Raw genomic sequence first — 25,829 nt, 5'->3', positions numbered from 1 at the left:
AACTAAGGTAGACACGGATGTCAAATTTATATCTTAAGTATATTTTGACTTGAAAAACATACTCTATTTTTTTGATACTTTACTAATTGGTGGCACACACTCAAAATTACAAAAAAACGTTATTTTCCGCAATTCCGGCTATTTTCACACTTCGCATTACTTTCAATTATGATAAACGATTTTTTCAACTGAAAAAACATTGGAACAAATATTTTCTACCCAATATTATACTCACGCAATGAATCGCACACATATTTATATATGTATATTTTGAAATACATGACGAAGTATTATTGCATATTAACTTTTTTTGATGTAAAACTTCTTTTCCGGCACCAGACCACTGTCTATGAGACCTAAGCTCGGCAAAACAATTTTTCTCATGGGAGTGCGCTCACTACTTGGCGGCGAACCGCGCCGAAACTATACGAAAGGGTACGAATAAGAATTATTGGTTAGGTTCAGTTCACAGTGGTTCTCCATTTTTATTCATCAACGAAAGTTGGAACTAGTAACCATTGGTAAGTGTTATCATATAATTGATTATTATATACAACCTATTCAACGTTGATACATCAGCTCGAAGAATTACACTTCTAATATTTCTTAATAATTTTGTTCAAAACTTTTGACGTTACAGAAAATGTCAGACGGTCCGAGCCAAGCTCAAAAACCAAAAATTCAAAGTGAAAAATGCATTAGATGTCAAGCTTATCTTCGCAAAAAATCAAGCAAGGATCGGAAAATTATAGAAAGTAACTAAGACAGAGTTTTATACGAAGAACAACTGAAAAAGCCTATCAAATTGGGAGACGTTCTACGTTCCAGTTGTCGAACATCAATTTCTTTTTAATTGGCTAAAACCGCACGAGCTAGTGCTACTACAACACTAAGTGCAACGACTGGAGCAAGATCAGACAATGCTAGTTCCAATACTTCGCGTTCAAGCATCGCCAACAGAGCCGCTAGTGCATCAATAACCTCTTATAGTTCTCTTACTTGTGCATCACAATCTAAAAAACCTGTCTATAGTGCGTTCACATCTGGTACAGTTCTTCCGATTGTGTCCACGTCTGGCGCAGTTGTTCCAATTGCATCGACATCTAGAAAAATTACTCCAACTGCATCAAAATCTGATGCACTTACCCCAAGTGCATTGTCATCTACGACGGTTGTTTCAAATGTTTCGTCATCTGATTCGCCATTTCATACATTATGTACTTCAAGAAATTTAACGAATACCACATCTCATTCAACTGTTAATTATACCGACAAAAATACTAATGCTTTTGAAATATTTTCACAATTACCACTAACGCCTAAGCCACCGTCATTAGATTCACCAGGAGTTGATTCAATTTTTCTATCGCCAACGAATATAAATGTTGTTGAAACTGTAGAAATGCCTTTTAGAAGAGTGTCTGCAAGTCATAGACGTTGTTGTGTATGCTCAGCATATGCTGATAGTCAATCAATGATTGTTGTACCTACCGTAGCACGAATTCAAGCGTTTGCAGTTCTGAGAATCTACATCCCTAAAAATAATCGGTGTTGTGTGACACATATTCTTGAAAAAAGGTTTATTGCTAATGAGCTAGTAAATTCGTACAGTACCTTTTGTGTATGTTCAAATACTAGTACCATAGAAGTCTCTGAACTTGCATTATTTTTAGATAAATTATCTTCGGCAAGTACAATAGAACTTCATGACAAAATTGGTAATATCAGCTTAGATGAAAACCGCTTGAAGATTTTTACCGGATATAACTGGGATGAACTCAAAAAGATAATAGAAATGTTACCTTCTTTGAGAAGTTCATGTAACAGGAACCCTTTACAAGCCGTTGTTATTTTTTTAATGAAGCTTCGAACTGGCAGCTCAGACAGTTTCATTGATGCGATTCTCGAAGTCAAAGATCATCAAGCTATCTCAAATTGTATTAAGTCAGTTATAAGTGCGTTTAAAAAACACGTTTTACGAACTAAGTTTGGTTATGAAACTTGTTCTAAAGATGATCTTATTAACAATCATACATCAGATATAGTTAAAAAATTACATAATACAGAAAATCAATTAGTAGTGATATGCCATGGAACTGATGTATACCATCAAAAAAGTAAGAGTAGTGAATACCAGAGAAAAGCTTATTCTGGACAAAAAAAACCCACCTTTTCAAACCGTTCACTATTTGCTGTACTGATGGTTATATCTTAGATCTACCCGGACCTTTTCCTACTAATCAGAATGATGCTTCAATATTAAAAACTATTTTAGATGATCCCAACGGCTTGAATAGTATTTTGAAACCAGGTGATATTTTCGTACTAGATCGCGGATTCCGAGACGTGATAGAATATCTTGAAGGGAACGGGTATAAAGTACTGATGCCTGCTTTAAAAGGTAATCGTCCTTAGCTAACCACAGAAGAAGCTAAAATTCGGTGGGTTTTTGAGGCAATACATGGTATCATAGGAAAAAAATTAAAATTTTTTCATAATGAAGTTAACAACAGAACTCTCCCCGAAATCTATAGCCTCTGCCGAATTGTTTGTTATCTGAACAACACTTTCGGTAAACGTTTGAGGTCGGATGTTGGTATGACTGATAGCATCATTAATTTCATGAAATCCAAAATGGACACTGAAAATACTTTGGCAAAAAAAGTAGAGCAGGGCCGCTGAAATCAAAAGAAAAAACCATTCCAGAGCATTAACTCCAGTGCAATAATCGATTTTCCAGAATTGACAATCGTTGAAAAAATTTTATTTACTGGAAGTTATCAACTGTCAACGGCATTGTGCTATTTGGCCAAAATCGTCAATGATAATAACGAAATAACCGCTAGCTACTTCAAAGAATCAAAAAATATTTTAAAATATGAAGTTAAATCACGTTATAGAAATAGCAAAACTTACAAATGCTATATTCATTACGTGGTCAACGATAATTGGCGATACGCTTGTGATTGCGCTAATGGGTTGAGGACAGTTGGATGCTGTTGTCATGTAGCAGCCATAATTTATTATCTTTCTTACGCGAGGTACCAGACCAATATCATCAAGCCAGCTGAATTATTAATGAAAATCTTTGATACCGATCAATACGAAGATATACTACTTGTTGTTAGTGACGGTAATGACAGTGGAAGCGAAGCTTGAAAGGACAGTTTTATTCCGCTGATACATGTTTGTAATACATCTAGGGATGTGCCGGATATCTGGTAACTATCCGGTATCCAGCCTATCCGGCCTATTTTTAACTATCCGACCGAATAACCGGATAGCACTACTATCTGGCCGGATAACCGGATAGCAATAATCTTCAATATACTGTTCAGCAGATAATTTTACTATTGGTACAGATGTTACGGTACAGGGGGACGGCAGTCCATGTACCCACCCGATGGTGTTGGTTCGGGTGCTATTTTTGTAGGTTCGTAGTCGTCGCCGTTTTCGTTCAGGGAACGGGAGGGAAAGAACAGTAATTGCAGAATGATTATAACCTTTATTTTGATTTGGAAATTGAGTGAAGTCGATGAGGAGTGGTTGAGACAATGGTTTTAGGGAACGGGAGTTGAAGTTGAATGTAAGAGGTAAGAGCGTTGGAATAAGAGTGAGTCTTTTGCATGAGAAAATGAGCGAGGATACAGAGTAGAGGGGGATCGAAATAGCAAGGTAAGGGCGATAGCGAGTGGTGTAAGCCAAGATGGAAATAGGATGACAAGATATGGAGTGTGGGAATGATAGGTAAAGACAAGCGTCGAGGAAGGTGGGAGAAACGTGAGGCGGGACGTCGGACGTAACACAGATAATAGAAATAGAATAAATTTACAGTGGACAAAAATGAAATAGGCAGGAAATGAAAATACTCAGTTTCACACTTTAATGATTAAATTCTAATGTAGGTAATGTTGGTTTTCTTGGTACGGAATAGAGATGACAGTTTTAATACACGAAATTGACTATTTTAATATTTTTCATAATGAAAAGTAGCATTTCTGCGTTTTCCGGCAACAAACGATTCCTGTTTTCCGTATATATTCTTCCTGCTGCACTAAACAGTCTTTCCGAATTTACGGAAGAAGGGGGGGCACGCAAGTATTTCAGTACAAGTGGTGTGAGTTTTGGGTACTCCTTGGCGTGAAGTTTCCACCACAGTAGCGGATTTTCCTCTCTCGCTAACAATGGTTGAGCAAGGTATTTGTCGACTTCTGCGTTATACGCTGCGATTCTTTTGCGGCTTCTATCACTCGGTTGTCGCTCGAACTCTAGCCTCTCTGAATCATCCTTTGAAGCACTATCAGTCTCCTCGAGACTGCTGTCTTCGTCAGACTTCGAAACGTTGGCAATTTCATCGAAGCATTTCCATATGTTTTCATGAGCATCAGCCTGGACTTCACTGATTGATGGTGGGGCGTTCAAATTCTCTGTCCTATTTGTAGTTTCTTGCAGATCCTTGGTGCTAACTGCAATTAAGTCACTAATTATCCATCCTCGAGCCGTTGATGCATCTTGCAGAAAGTGAGTTTTGTATCGCGGATCAAGGAAGGTCGCTAGTACAAAGGGCCGACTCTTTTGCACGTTCAGTCCTGTTGAACAACATTACATGATTTTTAGATCTCAAAAATTGTAAATGATTTTCAATTTCTAAATCATGCGTTCATGTATTAATATTACCTTGTGATTCTGAACTTAAAAAACAATTTTGAAGGGCCTTTTGTAACTCTTGCTTAAGGAGTAGTATTCCCGCATCCTTCTGTCGCTTCGAGAGATAAGAATTTAGAGTTGCCACTGCAGGAATGACGTACCCGATTGCTTCAGCATCTGCACTTGCTTGCTTCGTGATTTCTTCGAATGGTTGCAAAACGCGAATGATGCTTTCAACTGTATTCCACTGGTTGGCAGTAAAGGTGGGAATATCGTATTCAGATGCATATGCAGTCACAGCTTGTTTTTGTTCATGGAGACGCGTTAGCATGTAGAATGTTGAATTCCACCGAGTCGACACATCTTGGATCAATTTATGTGTTGAAAGCTTTGAATTGTCCTGAATCTTCTTCAATTTAGAGCAGGCAAGCGAAGAATGACTAAAATGGGTGACTATCTTCCGACACTTGCCTAGAATGTCAACCACACCTCGTTGCGAAAAAATAGCATCGTGTATAACAAATTGTAGAGAGTGGATAAAGCAGCCGACACTTTCTGCTACCATGAGATCTGTGAATGCAAAATGGCAACAAACAATTGTAATTATACAATTGTTTGTCGCTGCAATTAACTAGAAAAGAACGTAGAGAATTATCTATACATTATTTTCTGGTTAACTGCAGCGACTGATTTCTAAATTCATTATTTATGGAATATCAGTTACATACTTGTTCCGGCAATCATATTTGCCGCGTTATCTCTCACGATAACGTGAATTTTTTCATTAGGAACATTCCACCTCTCCAGAGCATAATTCAACACCTCTGAAATGTTGTAGCCAGTATGGCTGTCAGGGAAGTGTTTGGTTTCTAGCGCATATACCTCCCATTGCATGTTTTCTGACGACAAGCAGTGAGCGGTTAAACTAATAAAAGACTCATTATTAGCAGTAGCAGTCCAGATATCTGTTGTAAAAGATATATAAGCTGCTCTCGTCAATGTCTGTTGAATCGTACTGCGCAGCTTTTCGTATATGTTCGGCATCACGTTTTGAGAAAAATACGTCCTGCTTGGCAAAGGGTATTGTGGAGCCAAGTGCCGGATTAATCGACCGAATCCTTCTCTTTCGACTAATGCGAAAGGCTCAGCATCTAGTGCTATCATTTCACCTATAATTACCAGACTTAATTGTTACAGTCCAAGAGCTGACGACCAAAATGGTCATGTAACTCTATCGTCAATGAAACTCAGGAAAATACTTACCTGAAAAATACTTTTGCGAGAATCGTCAATCTGGCAGACCTCGACTGGTGGATTCATGTATTATGGGGTGGGAAACAACCAGTTGAGGCCTGCAAGAGTGACGACTCTCGAAAAATGGTTCTTCAGTTGAGTATTTCCCTGAGTTTCATTGACGTCGACGATAAAATTACATGACGATTTCGTCGTCAGCTATTGGATTATTATGATGCATCAATAAAAATAGTTAGCGTGCATATTTTTTAAATTAAAAACCCATAAGGAAACTCACATATAATTTTCGATATATCCGCGGCTCGACGATCATCGAGAGACCACATCTGTTTCTTTCTTATCACCATTTCGAGGCTAGGTTGGATTTCCCGTTTCACTTGTTGTGCCAAGTTAGAAGTAGACGGGATTGGCGGATCATTTTCGTCAACAGACTCTTCAGTATTACTTTTCACTGATTTGTAATGCTGTGGATGTCTTCCCTCTAGATGATTCCACAATGGTTTGGTAGAAAATGATTTAGGCGTTTTTCCACGAACCATTTTCCGCACCGAAGATGAAACATCATCGGCACAAAGTGTACACTCAGCTTTTTTGTCGTCGTCTTTGCATATTTTGAAAAATCTCCACACACTGGATTTAAGTTTCTCCGTTATGCAATTCGTATATAGAGTTCGATTTTCAATACACAGTCACAAGTATCATAAAGTATCGCGAATTTCTAGATTATAACATTTATAACGTGTACGCCGCGTGCAATCGGTACGAAAACTATCAGCTATCTTGGTTGTTATGATCACATGTTCTTACGTGGTACGGTGATGCGCCGCGCGCGTCGCAGCGGCAGCACAGTTTGAGTTTAACTACCGGATTAGATACCGGATATCCGGCTGGATACTGCGTGACCGGATATCCGGTATCCGGCACACGGCATTGGCCGGATATCCGGTATCCGGTTATCCGGCCAAATCGCTATCCGGCACATCCCTAAATACATATACGTATTATTTTAAGTATTTTAAAATACTACTATTGTACAAAACGCGTCTTAATTTATACAAGTACGTGTCTTAAAATTCAACTTCATTTCGTATTTTTTTTCTTTGGCCAGTTTTTCCGCTCTATTCGTGGTGTCTCATTAGTGTAACATACATGTATGTAATGTATATGCGTGCGTGTAGGAGAATTTGTGAGTGAATTTAAGCGTGCGTGCGTGTATGTGTGAAAATATTTGGTTGAATGTTTTTCCAGTTAAAAAAATCGTTTCTCGTCATTCAAAGTAAAGCAAAGTGTAGAAACAGCTGAAATTGAGGAAAATGACGAAATAAACCTGTCAAATGGATTTCGTCTCGTTTAGATTTCGTGAATGGATCTGAGATTTTTTTTAAAGGTGTCATATCATTGATCATTGATCTTATAAGACTGCCCTAGTTGAGTTCTATACATACACGTACTGCTGTGATATTGTTATAATGATGTAGATGTATATGGCACTGTTACATATTATACATGTATAATTAATATATAAATATTCTATTTTATAACTGCAATCATTATGTCTTATATTGAACTGCTTAATTTATTTCTGCACCCTCAATTATAACCGGTAACTGCGGAAGGAATATACTAATTGAATGAATCTCTTGTATTTTATTAATAAATATATATACACAGCTTTTTTTCTCCTTTATTTTCTTTTTACAATCTGTCCAACCAAGGACAATAAATAAAATCTCTTACAATATTAGTATATGTACAAGTAACACGTAGGTATTTTCCCATTGGTTGATACCTCTTAAATAGCAATAGAATTTTTTTCACAAAATTTATAAGTGCAACAAAATTAAAATAAGAGAATTTAGAAATATTCACAAGATATTTACAGTACTTTGGTAAATATTTGATCTGGAATAGTGTTCTAGTTCTCTTCAGTCTTAAGTTTTTTTGGCTGGCTAGTTAGCAGTGATTTTGCTAGTTGGTTAGGGTGGTTCTCCAGACGGTTCCTGAGTCTCCCGCAGTAGTTTTTGACCTCTTCGTGGACACTGTCGATGTGTAGATCTTTTCTGATAAGATCATTAGTATGATACCAAGGTGCGTTGGTGAATCTCCTGAGCGTTTTGCTTTGAAATCTTTCTAGAATGTCGATGTTTGACTTCGACGCTGAGTCCCAGAGTTGACAGCCGTATGTCCACACTGGTTTTAGTACACATTTGTAAATCAGTACTTTGTTTGCAGTCGACAGTGTTGATCTGCTTCCGGTTAGCCAGTATAGTTTTCGGAGTTTCAACTCTAATTGCTTTCTTTTGGTCCAAATGTGGTCTCTCCAGGTCTATCTAAATTGATCCCTAGGTATTTCACCTTGTCTTCTGATTGCCTTCGGACTGAGCCGTTTAAGGTCACTGGTGGACAGGTTTCTTTTTTAAGGTAAATGTAATGTGCACTGATTTGTCAGTGTTGGCTTTAGTTCTCCAGGTCTTACGCTATGTATTATACTTGTTTAAATATTTCTGCAGCTGCGTTGAGGCGTGCGAAGCGATTGGATTGGTTGCCATTGCTCCAGTATCATCCGCGAATGTTACTATAGTGATTCCTTTCATTGTTGGTAGATCAGCTGTGTAGATTAAGGGGTTACACCTAGTCATCGGCCTAAAAAAAGGTGTATTTTTGTGATTTTTTTCTGGATAAATGGTTGCAGGTTTCGAATTTTTTTTTTCACAGCAAGGGGAATATCTTTGCGTATGTTTCAGAATTTTTTTATTGGAAAAAATTAATAAATGTAAATTATACAGTGTATCCGCCAGGACGCTGTTCAAAAAGGCCTTCAGCGGTGACCACTGTAACTGCCGAACCAATCATCTGAAATCAAAAATCCAAACAACTTTAGTTTTTATATAGTATTATCTAGTCTCTAATCGAAGGATTTGAGAAAATAATAATTTTTGAAAAAAATGGTCGCCGATCGAAAGTGATGCTCCAAAATTTCGGTCAAAAAATCACTCCATTTTCCTCGATATTAAAAAAAGTATGCATCGAAAAAAAAAATCCTTCGATTAAAGACTGCCTTTAGATACAACAAGAATGTATGCAAAATTTCAGACAAATCGGTTCACTCGTTTTTGAGATATCGTGGTCACCGATTCTTAAAAAGTCGTTTCGAGAAAAACGCGTTTAAAGTTTGAAGTCAGGTATACACTGCCGGCCAAAAGTTTGAGTACACAAAATTGGATAGCGAACTCAAAAATTGAGATAATCGAATTTACTAAGCGCCATTTTAAAAAGGACAAAGCAGGCTTCATTTTGCTTTTTGAAAAAAAAATTTGCGATTTCTTTTTAGCCCAGCGCACCTGTTTGAAAATGGTCGTTTTTTTACTTTTTATTTGCTGTTTTCAATCGGTTGCATAGCTTGTAAAACTTTTTTCGTCAATTTTCTTTGCGACATCATTGAAACGGCAACGAATTCGTCCTTTTCAAAATGGCAGTGTACATAGGTAAAGTGTAATTTATTACCTCTAAATTGAATCATCGATGCCCGGCCCGTACAACAATCCTTCTGCAGACGTAGCAGCCTCTAAAAGTCCAATCTGGTGTTGTCTTCGTGATAACCTTGCTTCGCGAGTGTTAGATTGAGTTAACTACCACCACCCTAACCTTCGCTTCTCTATATATACGTATATATATAGTCTCAACAGAGCAGCTGCATGCTGTAGAATAATGGTCCTCTTTTTATTCCGCTGTTCGAGGCGCGACCTGCGTCGTGCGGCTCGCGGAACCTAATTGTAAACACGGCCGTAACTTGCTCAATTTTAAACGGATTGACTTGAAATTTTGAGATGATATTTTAGAAATGTTACAGTATAAGAAGCCGTCGAAAATGAAGGATCGAATTTTTCAAAAATTATGACTAGATGTCACCCCTTAAGTACAGCGTAGGTCCCAGGACACTTCCTTGTGGCACTCCAGCTTTAATGAGATATAGTTGTGTTGTTTCGTCGTTTATTTTCACTTGAAAGTTGAGTAATGAGTAGAAATGCTCTGGCAGTAGCTTTTTCAACTTACACAATAGTCCTTCGTGCCATACTTTGTCGAACGCTTGAGCCACGTCCAGGAATACAGCGGAACAGTAACACTTGTTTTCGAATGCAGTGCGAATTTCAGTTACCACTCTACTTACTTGTTTTATTGTACAGTGCTTCTTGCGAAAACCAAATTGATGATCCGGGATCAGCTTTTCATCGTTTAGAAAAGAACTTAATCTTTTTGCTATCAGTTTTTCACATACCTTTGAAAGTATAGGAAGTAAGCTGATTGGTCGGTACGATGTAGTTTGTTCCTGGGGTTTTCCAGGCTTATTTATCAATATTATTTGTGCTATTTTCCATTGAAAGGGAAAATATCGTAGTCGTATGATGGCGTTGATTATTATTGTAATCAATCTGACTACTTTCACTGGTAGTTCTTTTAACATTTTTCCACTAATGCCGTCATACCTCGGGTACTTTCTGATATTTAAGCCCTTAATAATATTTCTTACTTCTTGCACTTTCACATTGTCAATTTTGTAACCTGCATATTTACAATCTTCCGTTGCCTCTAGTATTTTTTCTTTTTCTTCCTCGGCTATCTCACGTTCAAATGGTTCAAAGACGGTTTTTAGGTGTTCAGCAAATGTGGTTGCTTTTTCACAGTCTCTTCTAGCCCATACACCGTCTTTTTGTATTACTGGTGGAATATGTTTCAGCGGTCGATTGATTTTTTTCGTTGCTTTCCAAAGAGAATAGTCCGTTGAGTCAGTAGCAGTTAAGTTGACTAGGTCATTTTCTGTGTTACGATTTTTTTCTTCTATGAGAAGTTTTTTTAATTCTTTTACAGCCTTGTTCAGCCTTCTTTTGTTTTGTAGAGTTCTGTTGTTCCGCCAGATATGTCGCAGTTGACGCTTTTCTTGAATTTTGTCCATTACAATTTTACTGTTAAATACTACTTTTTCTTTATGTTGACTGTGTGGAGTAGCCGGTATTTCCCATGAATATTTCAAATATAATATTTTTAACGTTCGATGAACTATTTCACAGAAACATTACTAGAAACTTCACAGTAGAAATATTGCGCTACAAATATTGGGTCTACGTAAGATAAATATTGCAAATGAAACGTTTTTAGTTTCCAAAAATCGCCAAAACGTAACAAATTAATGTAACGTGTCTACAATAGTATATCTTTGGTTGCTGCAACGTACGGCAACGTTGCAAGTAAAACGTTTCATACGGAACGCAATTGAGGTAGGACATTTATGGTTACTGAGATGTTCCACAAATGTTTTTAGAACATTGTGACAATCGTCACACTGTTAACTTATGTGACGTTTCCGAAACATAACTACAAAGCAATATCGTTTAGCGGGGAAATTATTAGTATTAGGATAAACAATGGATTGATTTAAATAATCACAATTGGTCAACATATTACGAAAAGGAATTACATATAATGTTGAATTGGCAGCTGCAAGTCGTGTGGTTCGAAACGATTAGTCAATGACATATTTATTGTAGCGTACGTCACTTCAATAATGTGGTAGATAGCATATTTCACGAGGTATCAACTGATTTGACCAGATTTTACAAGATTTCATTTTAGAAGATTTTACTAGTTTCCTAATAATATGAGAAAATTTCGAATGAGTACAATAGATATAATGTGAAACAGTTGCACAAGTAATTGAACGATTCATCATAATTTCATAGGTCTCAAATGGTTTTAAATGTCGCCAAGATTTTGAATGATTTTACAAGCTTATGAATGATTTAAAATATTTCAAGAAATTTCGATTCAAGCACAGAACATATTAGTGGATTCTGAATGATTTCACAAGATTTTATAGCTTTCAAACGATTTAAAAGATTCTATGAGTTTTATAATAATTTGAAGCATTCAACAGTTTATTTATTTGGCTTACTCTTGCATAAAACAGATTCTCTGACCGAGGTGTAAATAAAGGATCGAACCAACGAAGAAACGATATTCTGCAAATGATATACATTTGCAAAGGAGCCTGAATAACAATCAGAAAGATTTGTGTCACGCACAAATGGCTAGCGAGAAAATGCCTAGAAAAATGTTGTTCGCTCGTCGTAAATCTGTCAAAACAAAGATAACCAGAGCTAGTGGAAGAATGGTCACGATGCCTCAAATCAGACGGTATATTACACCAGTTGATTCTTCATAGGTTAGGTTTATTCATATTAGATTTAGACGATAAATAGAACAACCTAAACCTTTTCATTTCCATCAAATGCATGACTTATTTGTTCGTTGATTTGTATGTTTCTACAATCACCTCGAATATGTCTCAATTACCAATCCGATAGACTAGACGAACATGATGGTTCAAATAAATTACAAACGACGCAATCAAAAACGAAGTCTGTCTATTGCTTCGAATTACACAGTCGAAATGATGCTCTATCATATTCTATATCTGCTACATTAGCTTGATTCACATGGGCAACGCTTGAAAAATGAGAAGCCATTGAGTGGAACATTTTCGTTGATTGCTTATTGTTTTATATGTTTGACAGTCACTTGGACCATTTCCATCCTATTACCAATTCGTTGGAACGGAGAGACGTTTCACTTTGGCGAGACGATGGCACAAAATAGGAGGTGGCCCGCAGGTTTGTCAAGGGTTAACACTCTATGGATCTCATCAGAATGAGCCAACTTTCACGCGACTACCAATCACCGGCTTAACCTATCGATACTTCGGTATCACTAACTGCTTGCTAAGAAGACTGATATAAATGTCAAAACCCGTAATTTCATAATATGCTATATATTTCCATATTCAATAAATATCCTTACCTTATATGATACGTACAAACGCAGTGATAAGTCTCGTCCAAATATACGACAAAAATCCTGCCCTCCTCTCTCAAGCAGTGCGCCACAGGTTTCATGATTTTTGTAAAAATCAATGGAGCTGTACACAATCCAAGCGGAAGACAGACAAACTCATACAATTGATCCTTCCAAATGAATCTTAAACATTTTCTGCTATCCGGATGTATAGAAATCATAAAATATGCATCTTGCAAGTCCAGCTTCGCCATGAAAGAATCCTGAGACAAAAGTTTAATTGCCGTACGAATGTCTTCCATTTTCAAATGATCAGCAAACATGAACGAATTGAGCTTTTTTAAATTCAAAACGAAGCGTTTTGACCCATTTGATTTATAAACTGAAAAGTAACTAGAAATAAATTGATCAGTACAAGGTAAACAACTTGAGATTGCACCTAGCTCAACTAAATTATTTATGGCCTCCGTATAATCAAATTCCACTGACTTGTCAATAGGTATCTTTGGGATAACAGACTGGTGTGGTGGATTTATAAATTTCAATTTATAACCTTCAATTACGTCTAAAACAAATTTGTCTGAAGTAATATTGGACCAAGCACTCAGGAATGTTTTTAAACGTCCTGCTAACTTGCTTACCGTTACTATTTTTGACGGGGGTTCGATGCATTGTCCCGAGCTCGAAACTGACCCTGTGTTTTCTGAAAGCCTTGGCTCTTCGATTGAAATGGCCGGTAATTGTTTCTGAATTTGTTGCCCGCCTGATGAAAATTTGAATTCCTGCCAGACGGGCCATGCCAGTTTCCCGCTGAGGAAGCTTTTGTTGGATGAGTTTAATGCGCGTTCGCCTTGCTAGGCAGATCGCTCGTCGACGTTCCAAAGGCGTTCCAAAATTGAGCCTATGTGAGCTCGAAGCGTGCGCATGCGTGAGGTTCAAGTGAGTCAGTCAGTCATCTTTAGAGCGACGTACGAGTGAGAGAAATTATTAAGAGCTCATAATAAAATTCTAAAATCAATTCAATTAAAATTGGTGTCACGTTTTGTTACCTGTTGATTATTAAGAGCTTATAATAAAATTCTAAAATCAATTCAATTAAAATTGGTATCACGTTTTCCTCACAACAAAATATACAACAGCTTTCAAAAAGGCTTTTTGACCTGAGAAAATGGCTTCAATGACAAGCCAAACTTCTCCATCGATATTGCATTTCGCAAATTGTCAACCAAATCGGCTCCAAACAAAAATTCATCCGTCTTTGAATTTTCTAAAACAGTTTTAGCTTTTTTATCAATACCTGGGTATATATAAACCCTCCGCGTCTTCATTGCCTGTAGGTGGACCTCAGACAGAAGTTTCATAGCATCTAATTGATACTTAATCAACATATCTCTATCGTCTTTATCAAGGTTTTTCTTAACCAGCAATAAAGAAAGCCCAACCCCGATGGCCGAGATAGCTAAACCAACTATGTTTTGGTCAGCAGCGAAAAATTTATCTCTTTTTCTAACAGCGTCACTAACTGTAGCTTCTATCTCCGGGTCAAGGGTAGGAGCTTCTAGAAACACACTACCTTTGCGTGGGTAAGTTCTAAATAAATTGATTTTATCATCTTTTCTGATGCCGTCCTGCATCCACTGCTTGACGCGATTTGAAAGTTAGGCATGGAAAGTGAAAGAACCTTCCGAAGATGCAGCACTCTCCCCCAACAGTTTAGCCGTGTCTTCATCACGAACAGCAACTTCAGGCAAATGTAGATCGGCTGATTCTATAATTGCCTCCGGGCCATTAGCCGCCGGGTCATTAGCCTCCGGATCATTGACCTCACTTCCAAACGTGTTATCGTCTGACAAAATAAACAAGGAATGGTTTGATTCTGTAAATTTACAAGGGACATGTGTCCGTGTTACAACAACACACACACAATCCTTAGTCTCAATGCACGGTCTGTCTCACCTCTCGTGAGGGCCCACCGCCGAAAATGTGAATTTACACAACTCATTGCACGGTATGTCCCACCGCTCGTGATGGCCCACCGTCAAAATGCATGATTTATCTCAACTCACATGTGAGATTAACACCTTGTGCTTGCAATTCAAATATTCAAATGAAATTATAAATTAAATTTAAATTGCTCACGCAAAACAACGCTGTGAAAAATCACTACAATATTTCTCGTCGTCATAGAAACGTTGATTTCTGTCGCTTACAGATATCATGCTTGTTGGAGAACTGCTTGGACTGCTCGAATAAGTGCGACGGCGACGTCTCAATTTATTGAATTTTCTCTATAAATGGTCAATCTTATCACTGCGACTACGTTTTGACTTTTTACCCATCGTTCACAAACTAAAAATTAACTTTTCACAGAAAGATAACGTCTAACGGGCAAAAAAAAAAGATGTGGCTTCTTCATGCACGAAAAACGTTATGAAGAAACAGGGCACTCCAGAATAGGGGGATCTCTTTTTTTTTAGTTGAAAACGTGGCATAATCATGTATGAAGTAGCGGTACTACATAGTTATCATGAGAACGAGACTCGAATATAATTGTCTTTTATTTCATATGTTTTACATCACCTGAACCATCCCTATTCAATTATCAATCCGTTGGAACACACTTCTTACACTTCAACTTGACAACATTGTGACAAAAAAGACGGTCCACAGCAGCTTCAACGTTGGCACTCTACGTATCTCTCATTGTCCTGAATCAACTTCCACTGGCCTGGCAACTACTAACTTCATCTGCCTATCTATCAGCTCCACTGAATTTGCAACAACATGACTGATATAGTGCCAATACCTTGCTGTAAACTGCATGCATTGAGCGAAATACTATTTCTAGATCACCCGTAATCATATCAAACAGACTGTAAACTTCATAACGATTTAATTATAGTATAAATGCCTGACTAGTTGCATGTTTCTCGTTTTGTATATGATAGTTGTTGTGTATGTTCTGCACAGATGCCTGAATTGTTCTTATCATCAATCCATCGACGGAAATTATAGTCAGTCCTAATGACAGTCAAAATCAGGATGTAAGCGTGCTGGATGCTTTGAATGAAGGGATTATTCACTTATGAAGTCTGCTGATCATTCCGCTGAAAACTTGCTACTTTTTTCGTGAGCTTGTGAACTCCTGTGCGATCAAATCTCTCAAGTATGTCGGTCTGCTCTAACTGTCGAGGTACCAGTGTTGCATTGCAAGGTGAGACACTCAACTATGCTACACAAGAAAATTAAGAGTAGCAGCCTTTACTGCAAGAGTAAGCCAAATAAATAAACTGTTAGATGCTTCAAATCATTATAAAGCTCACAGAACCTTTTCAATCGTTTGAAATCTATCAAATCTTGTTAAATCATTCAAAATCTACTAATATCTTCTATACTTAAATTGAAATTTCTTTAAATGTTTTAAATCATTTGTAAACTTGTAAAATCGTTCAAAAATTCTTGGCAGCATTTAAAACCATTTGAAACCTATAAAATTATGATAAATTATTCAACTACTTGTGCAACTGTTTAACATCATATTTATTGTACTCATCTGAAGTTTTCTCACATTATCAGTGAATTAGTAAAATTTTCTAAAATAAATATGATGAAATGTTCTAAATTCAATTTGAAAATGTTGAAATAATTTGAAGTGTTATAAAATCTTTTAAGATATCTGTGAAATCAGTTGAATCACTTGATAACTTGTAAAACCTGGTCAAATCAGTTGATACCTTGTGAAATATGCTATCTACCATATTATTGAAGTGACGTACGCTACAATAAATACGTCATTGACTAATCGTTTCAAACCACACGATTTCTATCTGCCAATTCAACATTAGATGTAATTCCTTGTCGTTGTAATATGTTGACTAATTGTTATCATCTTAATCAATCCATTGTTTATCCTAATACTCACGATTTCAATGTTATGTCAAATATGGTGCAACTATAAGACACGTGTCTGATTAAGTACTAGTGAATTATCACACGTATTTGCCAGTCACAAACAATGGTATATGTTGTAACGTGAAGACGTTTAAAAGAAATAAGTGCGATTCGAGTCCGCGTACCCCTCGCAAGAGGGGAACCGGGAGGGGAATAGGCCGAGTGAGCCACCTTTGACCATCAGTCAGAATTCGTCACTCAAAGGTGTAACTAGCGCGTGTTGTGATCTCGGAGTCAAGTGTCCCCGTGAGTGAGTGTGTGTGAAGTGCTCTACGGCTATCAGGAAGTTCAGACAGAGTGCCCGTGAGCTACAAGTCATGGATTACCTTGTATAAGGTACGAAATAAATTAATGTCCAATATCTAATTAATTCATCCGTGTCGGAGTTATCAGATTCCATTCCGTTCCTCCTCGCACGCTCTTGAGATTATCCTCGAACCTCGCTCGGTAGCCGTGTTTCAGTCACGGACACACGGCCCTCGGGCCGCCGACTTAGCTAGTTGGGGCAAATATTCTAGTTTGGCTCGGAGCTAGATAAGACCAATCATATCCGACCTGGCGCTCAACATTGAAGAAGAAAAGGTGAGGAAAAGCTTCGTGCCGGCGAGCCGTGGATCGCCGGCGCACGAGAAATCGGCCCGTTTGTGCCCCTGCATGTCTTCGTTTTATTGGCTTGGCGATTACACGTAGGGTGAAGAAAGAGTATTTTCGTCACAATGTAAATCTCATCTCATCTTAGTTTGATCGCAGTCTTGGATTATTTTCTACCTACTCGATACAAGAAATCTTCAATATGCAGGGTTTAACTTGAAAATAGCTATTTAAGGCGAATAACACTGGCAACGCCAAAATTAAATACAGTTGTATTCGTTTCAGCGGAGTTTAAGAAAAATAATATGCAACACTTGAACTACAGTAAAATTGTTCAAAATATAAACTGGAATCACCGCCCAACTATGTGTCTGAGCCAACATATAAGGCAAGGAGTCATTGACATGATCATGGCCCATAAGAAGAGAAAACAATGTTATTAATGAAGATATGGAGATAAAGTATCTACTTCAAACTGCAAATAAAACAACAATGTAATCTACATACTCTGTTGGCAAAAAAATTACAAAAAGAATTTATAATCAAAACTGAGTGAATATTACAATAAACTAATTTTAATAAAACAATTTTGTATAAAACGTATCATATTGTATTATGTTTTACGAATAAATGGACGCATATCAGATAAATCTGAATTTTATCTACGGTAGCATTCTGTCGACTCAAGAAGTAGAAAAATTATCGTGTAGTGAAAAATATTTATAAATTCCCAAAGAAGTTTAACTACTCGAGTAAATGTAGTTCTGCAACTTGTTATTGCACTCCTCAAAATGTTTTTAACTGTAGAAAAAAAAGAATGCAAATCTCCATTTGATTGTATACAAATGGTACTGATTAAAAAAAAAACTTAGTGCGGCCAACATGAAAGATGACACTACGTCACGCTAATTACTTCCGCAAACCTATAATTACATTTTATCTAATTTTCATGGCGATTGGTGTTAATTTCTGATCCATTAGCAACGTGATATAAATCGATAAGATTCATAAGCATCTCATGAAGAATCTAACGTCAGTCAAAGTTGTTTGTCGTTCCTTTTAATTTATTTATTAGCACGCGTCGTAGTGGAGATCGAAGTAAAGTGGGCCCGAAAATGTTTAAAGATGAAAAAAAGTAAGTCATTCAAAGTTTAACAGTCCTGTGAATTGTTCTGTAGGTAAGTTTGTACTTTGAATTCCGTGAATTTCTGTTATTCAGCTTTGTATATTGGTAAACAACTCTGCAATATGTGATAAAGTCGAAGAAGTGCACAAGTGCCGGTTCACCTTATACCTACATGGGGTGAACTGGACTGCAGGTAGAGGTAAAATTGATCAGCAATAAACAGTAGAAATTATATTTAAAAAAAGATGTATTAAACCTCATATCACTTCTTCAATATACGTATGTATTTAAGGAACTTTCAACATATTGTATCTTATACTACTTATCTTTGTTTTGTTCGGGACACGATAACAGCCTGCATACAAATATCGCAGAAAAATATATTATTTCTTATCAAATTATCTACGCGTTTTCCGTAAGCCCAATTTTGACATTCTTGGAACTGTATCCACTGACTTCCGCCTGCAGATTCGGTGAATTGAATCTTCATGTTTAGGTATTTGTCTTTTTCTTCTTTTGTACTTATCCTTCAGCTGCTTTTTCTTTTAGTTGTATTATTGTCTTTTTGATTTTATTCAATTTTTCAACAGGTACAATTTTATTTTTCTTTCAGTTACTTTTTTGCTGCGACACTCCTCTTGCATGAGGACTCGAAGTCACCATCACAGTTTTTCCCTTACGTTTAGAATGACTGCTGACTCGATCACTATAATTCACTTTAGGCGATGGAAGAATATTCTTAAAGCTGACGGTTATCTCTTTCTTGACGTTATTAAGATTAATCTTTGGTGTCGCAGCGTCTACTGAAGCGCGCATCACAGTACCCGTTGCGGGGTTTGTCGAAGAGCTTGTAGAAGAGTTTGTTATAGTTCTCGTCGGAGAACTTCCCGAAGCATTTTTTGTGGAGCTTGAAAAGACCTTGTTGCAACTTTGTTTATAGAGCTCGTCAAAGACCGTAGCGCAGCGTTCTCAGGGCTATCATTCAGGAATGGGTTAAACGAAATGAAAAAAGTGAGTGAAATCACCAAATAAGTGAGTAAAAAGTGAGTTAAGAGTAAGTCAATTGGGGGCAACTGGGATCATGAATAAGCCAGGAAATAAGTAGAAATTCTACTGAACACTACAAAACCATAGACCATAGGTATTGGACCTTCAGTAAAAATTAAAACAAAATGCAAAAGAAATTAGTATTTTCCGATTTAGTGAGCAAGCGTAATAAGCGAACTAGCACTACCCCAGCTAGTAACAATAGTAGAAACAGTCATTGTTTCACAGTATCTAACATCCTTTGAGCTATATTTATATCCGTCATGTCACCTTTTTTGCCAGCCATCTTTAATTTCTCATTTGCTTCTTCGAACAATCGATCTGCTTTTTTACATTGTTCGTATTCATCTTTTTGAGCATTCTTATAATCGTATTCCAGAACTTACAGTTTTTCTTTGATACCTCCATCTCTTCTTGCAATTCCCTTTTCCTGTTGATTTCTTGTTCTTCGCTTTGCCTTCTCTTTACTTCAGCTGCAGATTTTTTACGCTCATCTTCCAGGAAAATTTTATACTTTTGAGAAGCCCCGTGCACCGCAATGAGGAATGCGTTGCTTATGGGAAGTAATTGAGGTTTGTTTGGATATTATTTCATGGCATCCTTAATATAAAGTCTTTCATTGAGCATCCTCAATGACATTGATGCTTTATCTTCGGTCAAAATCCCACCAGACTCTGAAAAGCCTTTCTTCACATCTGCACTTTCATGAAAAAGTGACAAGATGGCCTTAACAATCGAATTCAAGATGGGATATTTTTCATCTCCGCATACGTTTCTGAGCGCAATGATATCCCTCTAAAAATGATCAATGCATTAATTTCTTTTTTTTTTTTTTTTTTTTTAAAGATAACGTTTCCAATGAGAGTAGGTTCCATTCGTCGGACAATTTTGATGTAGAAATCTCGAAGGGTCGTGCAAGAGCCACTTTTTGAATATCGAGAGACGATTGTTTCTTGGTTATTTCCGTTGGATTCAAATATCTGAAGAACTCTGCAGTTGTGCCAACATACAAGCAAGATTCTTCGTATAAGTATTTAGCTGCAATGAGGTAATAATGTTGTGCTCGCTTCAAAAAATGTAATCGATCAGCTTCAGAAAGATGTTTCAGAGCATTAGTAAGCCCTGTACTGCATGTTATTTGAGCTGTAGGACGTAAATTTTCTTATGAGAAAGGTTCGTCTTCGTTGGCAAAATTCTTCACCACATCCGGCTCGTAAATTCTCCCACCGACTGTGGAAATGAGCAGTTTTAATTCTTTATACAAATCATGTATTGATGGCTCGGTGCGTTAATAACATTGAGTAGAATTTTGAAATAATTCAGCCGAATCAATTACGAAACATATTTCAGACACCATCGTAGAATTATTCAAAATTGACAATATTTCATGGTAACTCCTTTTTACTTTCATTATTTGTAGTTTCATCACAGCTGAGTGTATACCAGCAAGCTGGGCAATCATCGAGACGTGTTTGTCGAAAATATGATCCCAAACCATCGATCATTATGTAGCTTAGTTTTGTTGGATCGAGACTGAAAGTGTGTGGAACAGAGTCGGGGAACATCGCTCTGAAGACCTCAACAATATCTTGTGATGAAGCGCAGGAATCTATATATTAAAGTTCGAAGGCGGAAAATTTCGTCTGTTCGTCTGCCCGGAAAGTGACGTCACCGGAATTTTTTTCTTTCATGACGTATACTTCCAATCAACGAAAATCAATCGGCAGAATTCCTCAGTCCAGAACTGAACGCGCGGTAGAGCGGTTGACTTCCGACTTTCAGGACCACCGCTCCGTGGTTCCTGCGCTCCACGTCCATTACCTGGTGAATTTTGACTTCCAGGACCAGCGCTCCGTGGTTCTGCGCACCAGGTCCGTTACCTGGTGAATGTTGACCTCCAGGACCAGCTTTCCGTGGTTCCTGCATTCCAGGTCCTTGACCTGATTTCGACTTCCACAAAAAGCGCGCCGTGGTTTCTGTGCTCCAGGTCCTTGACCTGGTGAATTTTGAATTTCAGGATGAGCGCACCGTAGTTCCTGTGCTCCAGATTAGTTACCTGGTGAATTCAGACTTCCAGGATCAGCGCACCGTAGTTCCCGCGCTCCGGGTCCTTTACCTGGTGAATTTTGACTTTTAGGAGAAGCGCCCCGTAGGTCTTGCGTTTCAGGTCCTTGACCTGGTGAATTTTGACTTCCAGGACCAGTGCACCGTAGTTCCTGCGCTCCAGGTCCATTACCTGGTGAATTTCGACTTCCAGGACCAACTCCGTGGTTCTGCGCGCCAGGTACGTCACCTGGTGAATTTCGACTTTCACGAGAAGCGCTCCGTGGTTTCTGTTCTCCAGGTCCTTGACCTTGTAAGGAATTTGGGGTGAAGAATTTCAATTATAAAAGATATTGTAACGATATATAATGTTATCGGGTTTTATGCATTAGAACCATAAATATGTTAAGTCAAATCAACAATAATCAATAAAATAGATGTATGAATAAAAGAATAAATAAGTAGAAATAAAAAAGATAGATACGTGATGTAAAAAGGGCAATAGCCACTCAATTAAATATATTGTAAAAAAGGATAAAAAAAAAATATATGTATAAATAAAAAAAGTCATTCACACACACATAAAAACAATGTAAAACAACACTTAATGAAACATAAATAATTTTAAAAGTATGACACAGATTCATTGGAATAATCCTTGTCTAGTTATGACTTATCTTTCGTTCCTGCCAAGTCTTGTGTCGTCGAGTCGGTCCGTATTATTTTTATTAATTAAAAATGTGAAATCCAACAGGATTGGCGAGGTACATAATGTTTGTTCGTAGACGATTAAATAATAATTGAGTGCACTCAAATTATAACCGTGAGATTGCTTGATCAAGCTTAAATAGAGAGTCGTGCTCTCTACGACGTCTATGGACCGACTGACTAGGTGACCCGTCTACCTAGGCCTCCTAGCCTGTGTCTAGTTACACACACTTACAACCTGGTAAATACCCATTTCAAATTCAAATTCGAATACTCAACTACAATTTTTCACTTCGATCATGGACCAGTCGTGTTTCTTGAAAAAATTCATTTTTATAAAATCACGATACACTGGACTTACATGCGGGTGAAGCGTTACATGGAATGTATTAGATGTATGAGATTCTTTACAATTGTCATAGTTATGTTCATATTAACAAGCCAATATGCATGTTTCAGATAAAGTTGAGAATAACAATAAAAAAAAGGAAAGCCGAGCAGGCTCATAACACTAAAGTTGGTGAATTGCTGGCATTGTACACATTTAAATACTCGACTAGAATTTTTTACTCTGCTGATGGTCCAGTTGTGTTTCTTGGAAAAATTCATTTTTATAAAATCACGTTACACTGGACTTACATGGGGTTGTAGCATTACGTAGAATGTATTAAATGTATTGGATTTTCTACAATTGTCATAACTAAGAAGTAGAGATAATAATTCAGTCGGATGAATTTGGATTATTGAAAATGATTGATTATTGAAAAATATTAACAAGCCAATATGCATGTTTCAGATCAAATTCAGAATAACAAAAAAAAAATTATTAATGCCGAACAGGAGGTCAATCATAAAGTTGGTGAGTAGCTGGCATTGTACACATTCAAATGCTCGACTAGAATTTTTACTCCGCGGATGGTCCAGTCCTGATTCTTGAAAAAATTCATCTTTATTAAATTACGATACACTGTACTTACATGTGTGTGTAGCATGTTATAAAACTAATTTGATTGCAGATTGTGTTCGCGTCATGTATACAAGTGTCCTGCTTCAGCTACAGAATATGTATTATATTTTATAACATTGAAACTATGACAGTGAAGATATGTATTCAGTCGGTTAAGATCTAATTATTGAAAACGTAATGTGTTGCATTAACAAATTGAAATGCATGTTCGAGATAAAATTTACAATTGATGAAGTTCCAATTTCAAAAAAGAACTGTACATATTACACAACAGGTGTAACATTTACGTGACATATTTCCGTGCAGAAAGAATGCATACAGATGAGTAGCTGAATTTACAAATTGTTGAGCATCCTTTGCTTTGTTCAGGTTACTAACGTAACTAACGTAAAAGTATAACGTTTCGTATGAGATTTTAAAGTTAAACTACGTTCAGTGCGTCAATTTTCAGAAACATTATATTGAAATGTCAGAAGAAAATCTATCATCGAAATTATTACGTTTTCTTCTTCAGGTGACGAATGGAATACCATATTGGCAGTTGCTGATATTCCGGAATTATTATTGGAATAAATGTAAAAAACAAAAAAAATATTAATCGTTTAGAAATATTTAAAATAAATAATAATAATGTCAGAATTCAGAAACATCGTATGTAGATCACATTCATTCAGTACCTTATTATCAGTTAAATAACATTCATTTCTTTTTCATATAATTATTCAATTTTGTTGAAGTTATTTCAACCTAAAGTATATATACCGGGACCATCTCTAGAAACTAAACAGGAACTGCGCATGCGCGAATTTAAATCCGTCGTCCGTGCAGTCTGGCCACCCCGAGACCCTGCTGTCAAACTCTGTTTCTGTCGGCGATGTAGTTCACATGCATTTTTGAGGTTAGAATCTCAAGTTATTGAGATGGTCACTCGGAAAGGCTTGGGAAGCATTTGTTATTGAAAATTGATTGTGCAAAGACCGGTCAGAATTTAATGCTGATGCTCTTTGAAAATTCGTCCTATTCGATTGAAACAAGAAATCTGTTCAAATGTTGGGTGCTTGGAAGAAACGAAGCAGGTAGGTGGGGACAATTTATTCAATCATTTTCATTACTTCATACATTAAGAATAACAATGACATTTTTTTCTTTCAACAGAAAATACAGCCAAAATAATAGCATCTCTGCTGTTCGCTGATGTCTTCTCTTCCCATTCAATTCATGACACATGCAGAGATCATCGGCCACTTTTATTGGTTGGAAAAGGAAGTTGTAGATCTTACGGTTTCTTTCAATTTCAAATCTAATCTAAAGAAATCTAATCCAAAGAGTAAAACTCAGAAACATTCTGTGACACGAGTTAAAAATCAACATTTTCAAAATGTGCCTCAGTGTCACAATTAACTTTAAGGATAATCATGTTTTAGAGTAATGTTCAGAACATTCATATGAAAATATTGACTTATCGGGTTCAACATTGTACCCCTTGTTCCTTTGAAACAAATGAATATCTAATTTTCACTGAAGCTCATGAAAATATTTACTTAAACCTAAATCCAATACAGTATCTTGTTCATAGTGCTCCGAACATCATCCAGTAACATGAATATCCGGAAGGAATCCCTCTGTAGCGGAAACCGTTATAAGGTTCTTTGTTTTTAACTTATGCCACTAGATAACTTTTGCATTGCAGATTCCATTTCCAATCTTAGGATGAGATTTTTTGTTTCGAACAGTGTTAACATGGGATGCAGAATTAATTGTAATAAATGGAGATTCACAAACTCTCAGTTTCAATGAAGGACCATTGTAAGAGTATAAAATTGAATCTGGTTTCAAGCTTTCAATAAGTTACCGGATGACTCCCTGATGAAGATTCATCATAAAAAAGTTAGCCAGCAAGTAAGTCCTATTGTAGACAAAGTGATCATTTGTAACGTGTACTAGTAAGTGAATGCATTCCTTAGACCTTGCCGGGGTTGAACGAGGCTCAAGCACGGATGATAGCTGCAACTAGCTAGTCAGATGATACTGTCGATTAATATTAACTTTAGAGACATTTTCAACTGAAGTTATCCAACATTTTTAGATTGAGATTGGTTCAGTTTACACATCAAAATTCATCCTTGGAATCTGATTCAACACTTGAAACACTATTCATCTGAATTGAATACCAAGAGAGTGAAAAATAAAATATCAAAACTGCCGAAAATAAAATTTGAAAAATAATGCGGGCCAATAATACTGCTTGGATTACAATGGTGCACGGAATGATTGCTCTGTAAAATTAGTTAGCAGCAATTGTTGAATAACAGACTTATTACTATTGGCTCGATAGATCTAAAATAATGGAATATTCAAACACCATGATCTGTAGCGTGTCGTGCTCTTCAATTTTGCCACGACTGATGTTCAGAAGATGGCGATGATCAGAAGAAATTCCTTCGGATACCTGTTGTCTAATGGAACAACGGAACAACCAGGTTCGATGGTTGGAACGGTGACACCAATCGAGAAACTAGGGTCCTAGCCACCAAAACGTTTTGACCATCAGGTAAGGTATGATTTTCATCATATTATCCAAACTTGAAACTTCAAGTCTGTCAGAACGAACGAATTTTATCATTGAATACATGTGAAAATATTGTAATA

At 36.9% G+C, this 25,829-nt stretch overlaps 1 protein-coding gene across 1 annotated transcript; it reads right to left on the bottom strand.

Moving 5' to 3' along the window:
• Positions 1-3,225: 3,225 nt before the first annotated feature.
• On the bottom strand, positions 3,226-6,440 carry LOC124416207 (zinc finger BED domain-containing protein 4-like). Its single transcript, XM_046897131.1, has 5 exons — positions 6,179-6,440; positions 5,376-5,816; positions 4,678-5,217; positions 4,078-4,589; positions 3,226-3,330 (listed from the first exon to the last, which is right to left on the bottom strand). Exons 1-5 carry the CDS (start codon positions 6,438-6,440, stop codon positions 3,226-3,228), a joined length of 1,860 nt encoding a protein of 619 aa, XP_046753087.1.
• Positions 6,441-25,829: the final 19,389 nt, after the last annotated feature.

Source organism: Diprion similis, chromosome 2, assembly GCF_021155765.1.
Source record: "Diprion similis isolate iyDipSimi1 chromosome 2, iyDipSimi1.1, whole genome shotgun sequence".
NCBI lineage: Eukaryota > Metazoa > Arthropoda > Insecta > Hymenoptera > Diprionidae > Diprion > Diprion similis.
This window is presented reverse-complemented; position numbering and strand designations above follow the sequence as displayed.

Excerpts from the sequence above, each read along its gene's own strand:
- LOC124416207 (XM_046897131.1), bottom strand. The coding sequence starts at position 6,440 with ATGGTTCGTGGAAAAACGCCTAAATCATTTTCTACCAAACCATTGTGG. Across the intron at positions 5,817-6,178 it reads GGATATATCGAAAATTATAT|GTGAAATGATAGCACTAGAT; the intron begins GTGAGTTTCCTT and ends TGGTAATTATAG. Across the intron at positions 3,331-4,077 it reads TGCGTGCCCCCCCTTCTTCC|TATATTGAAGATTATTGCTA; the intron begins GTAAATTCGGAA and ends TCTGCTGAACAG.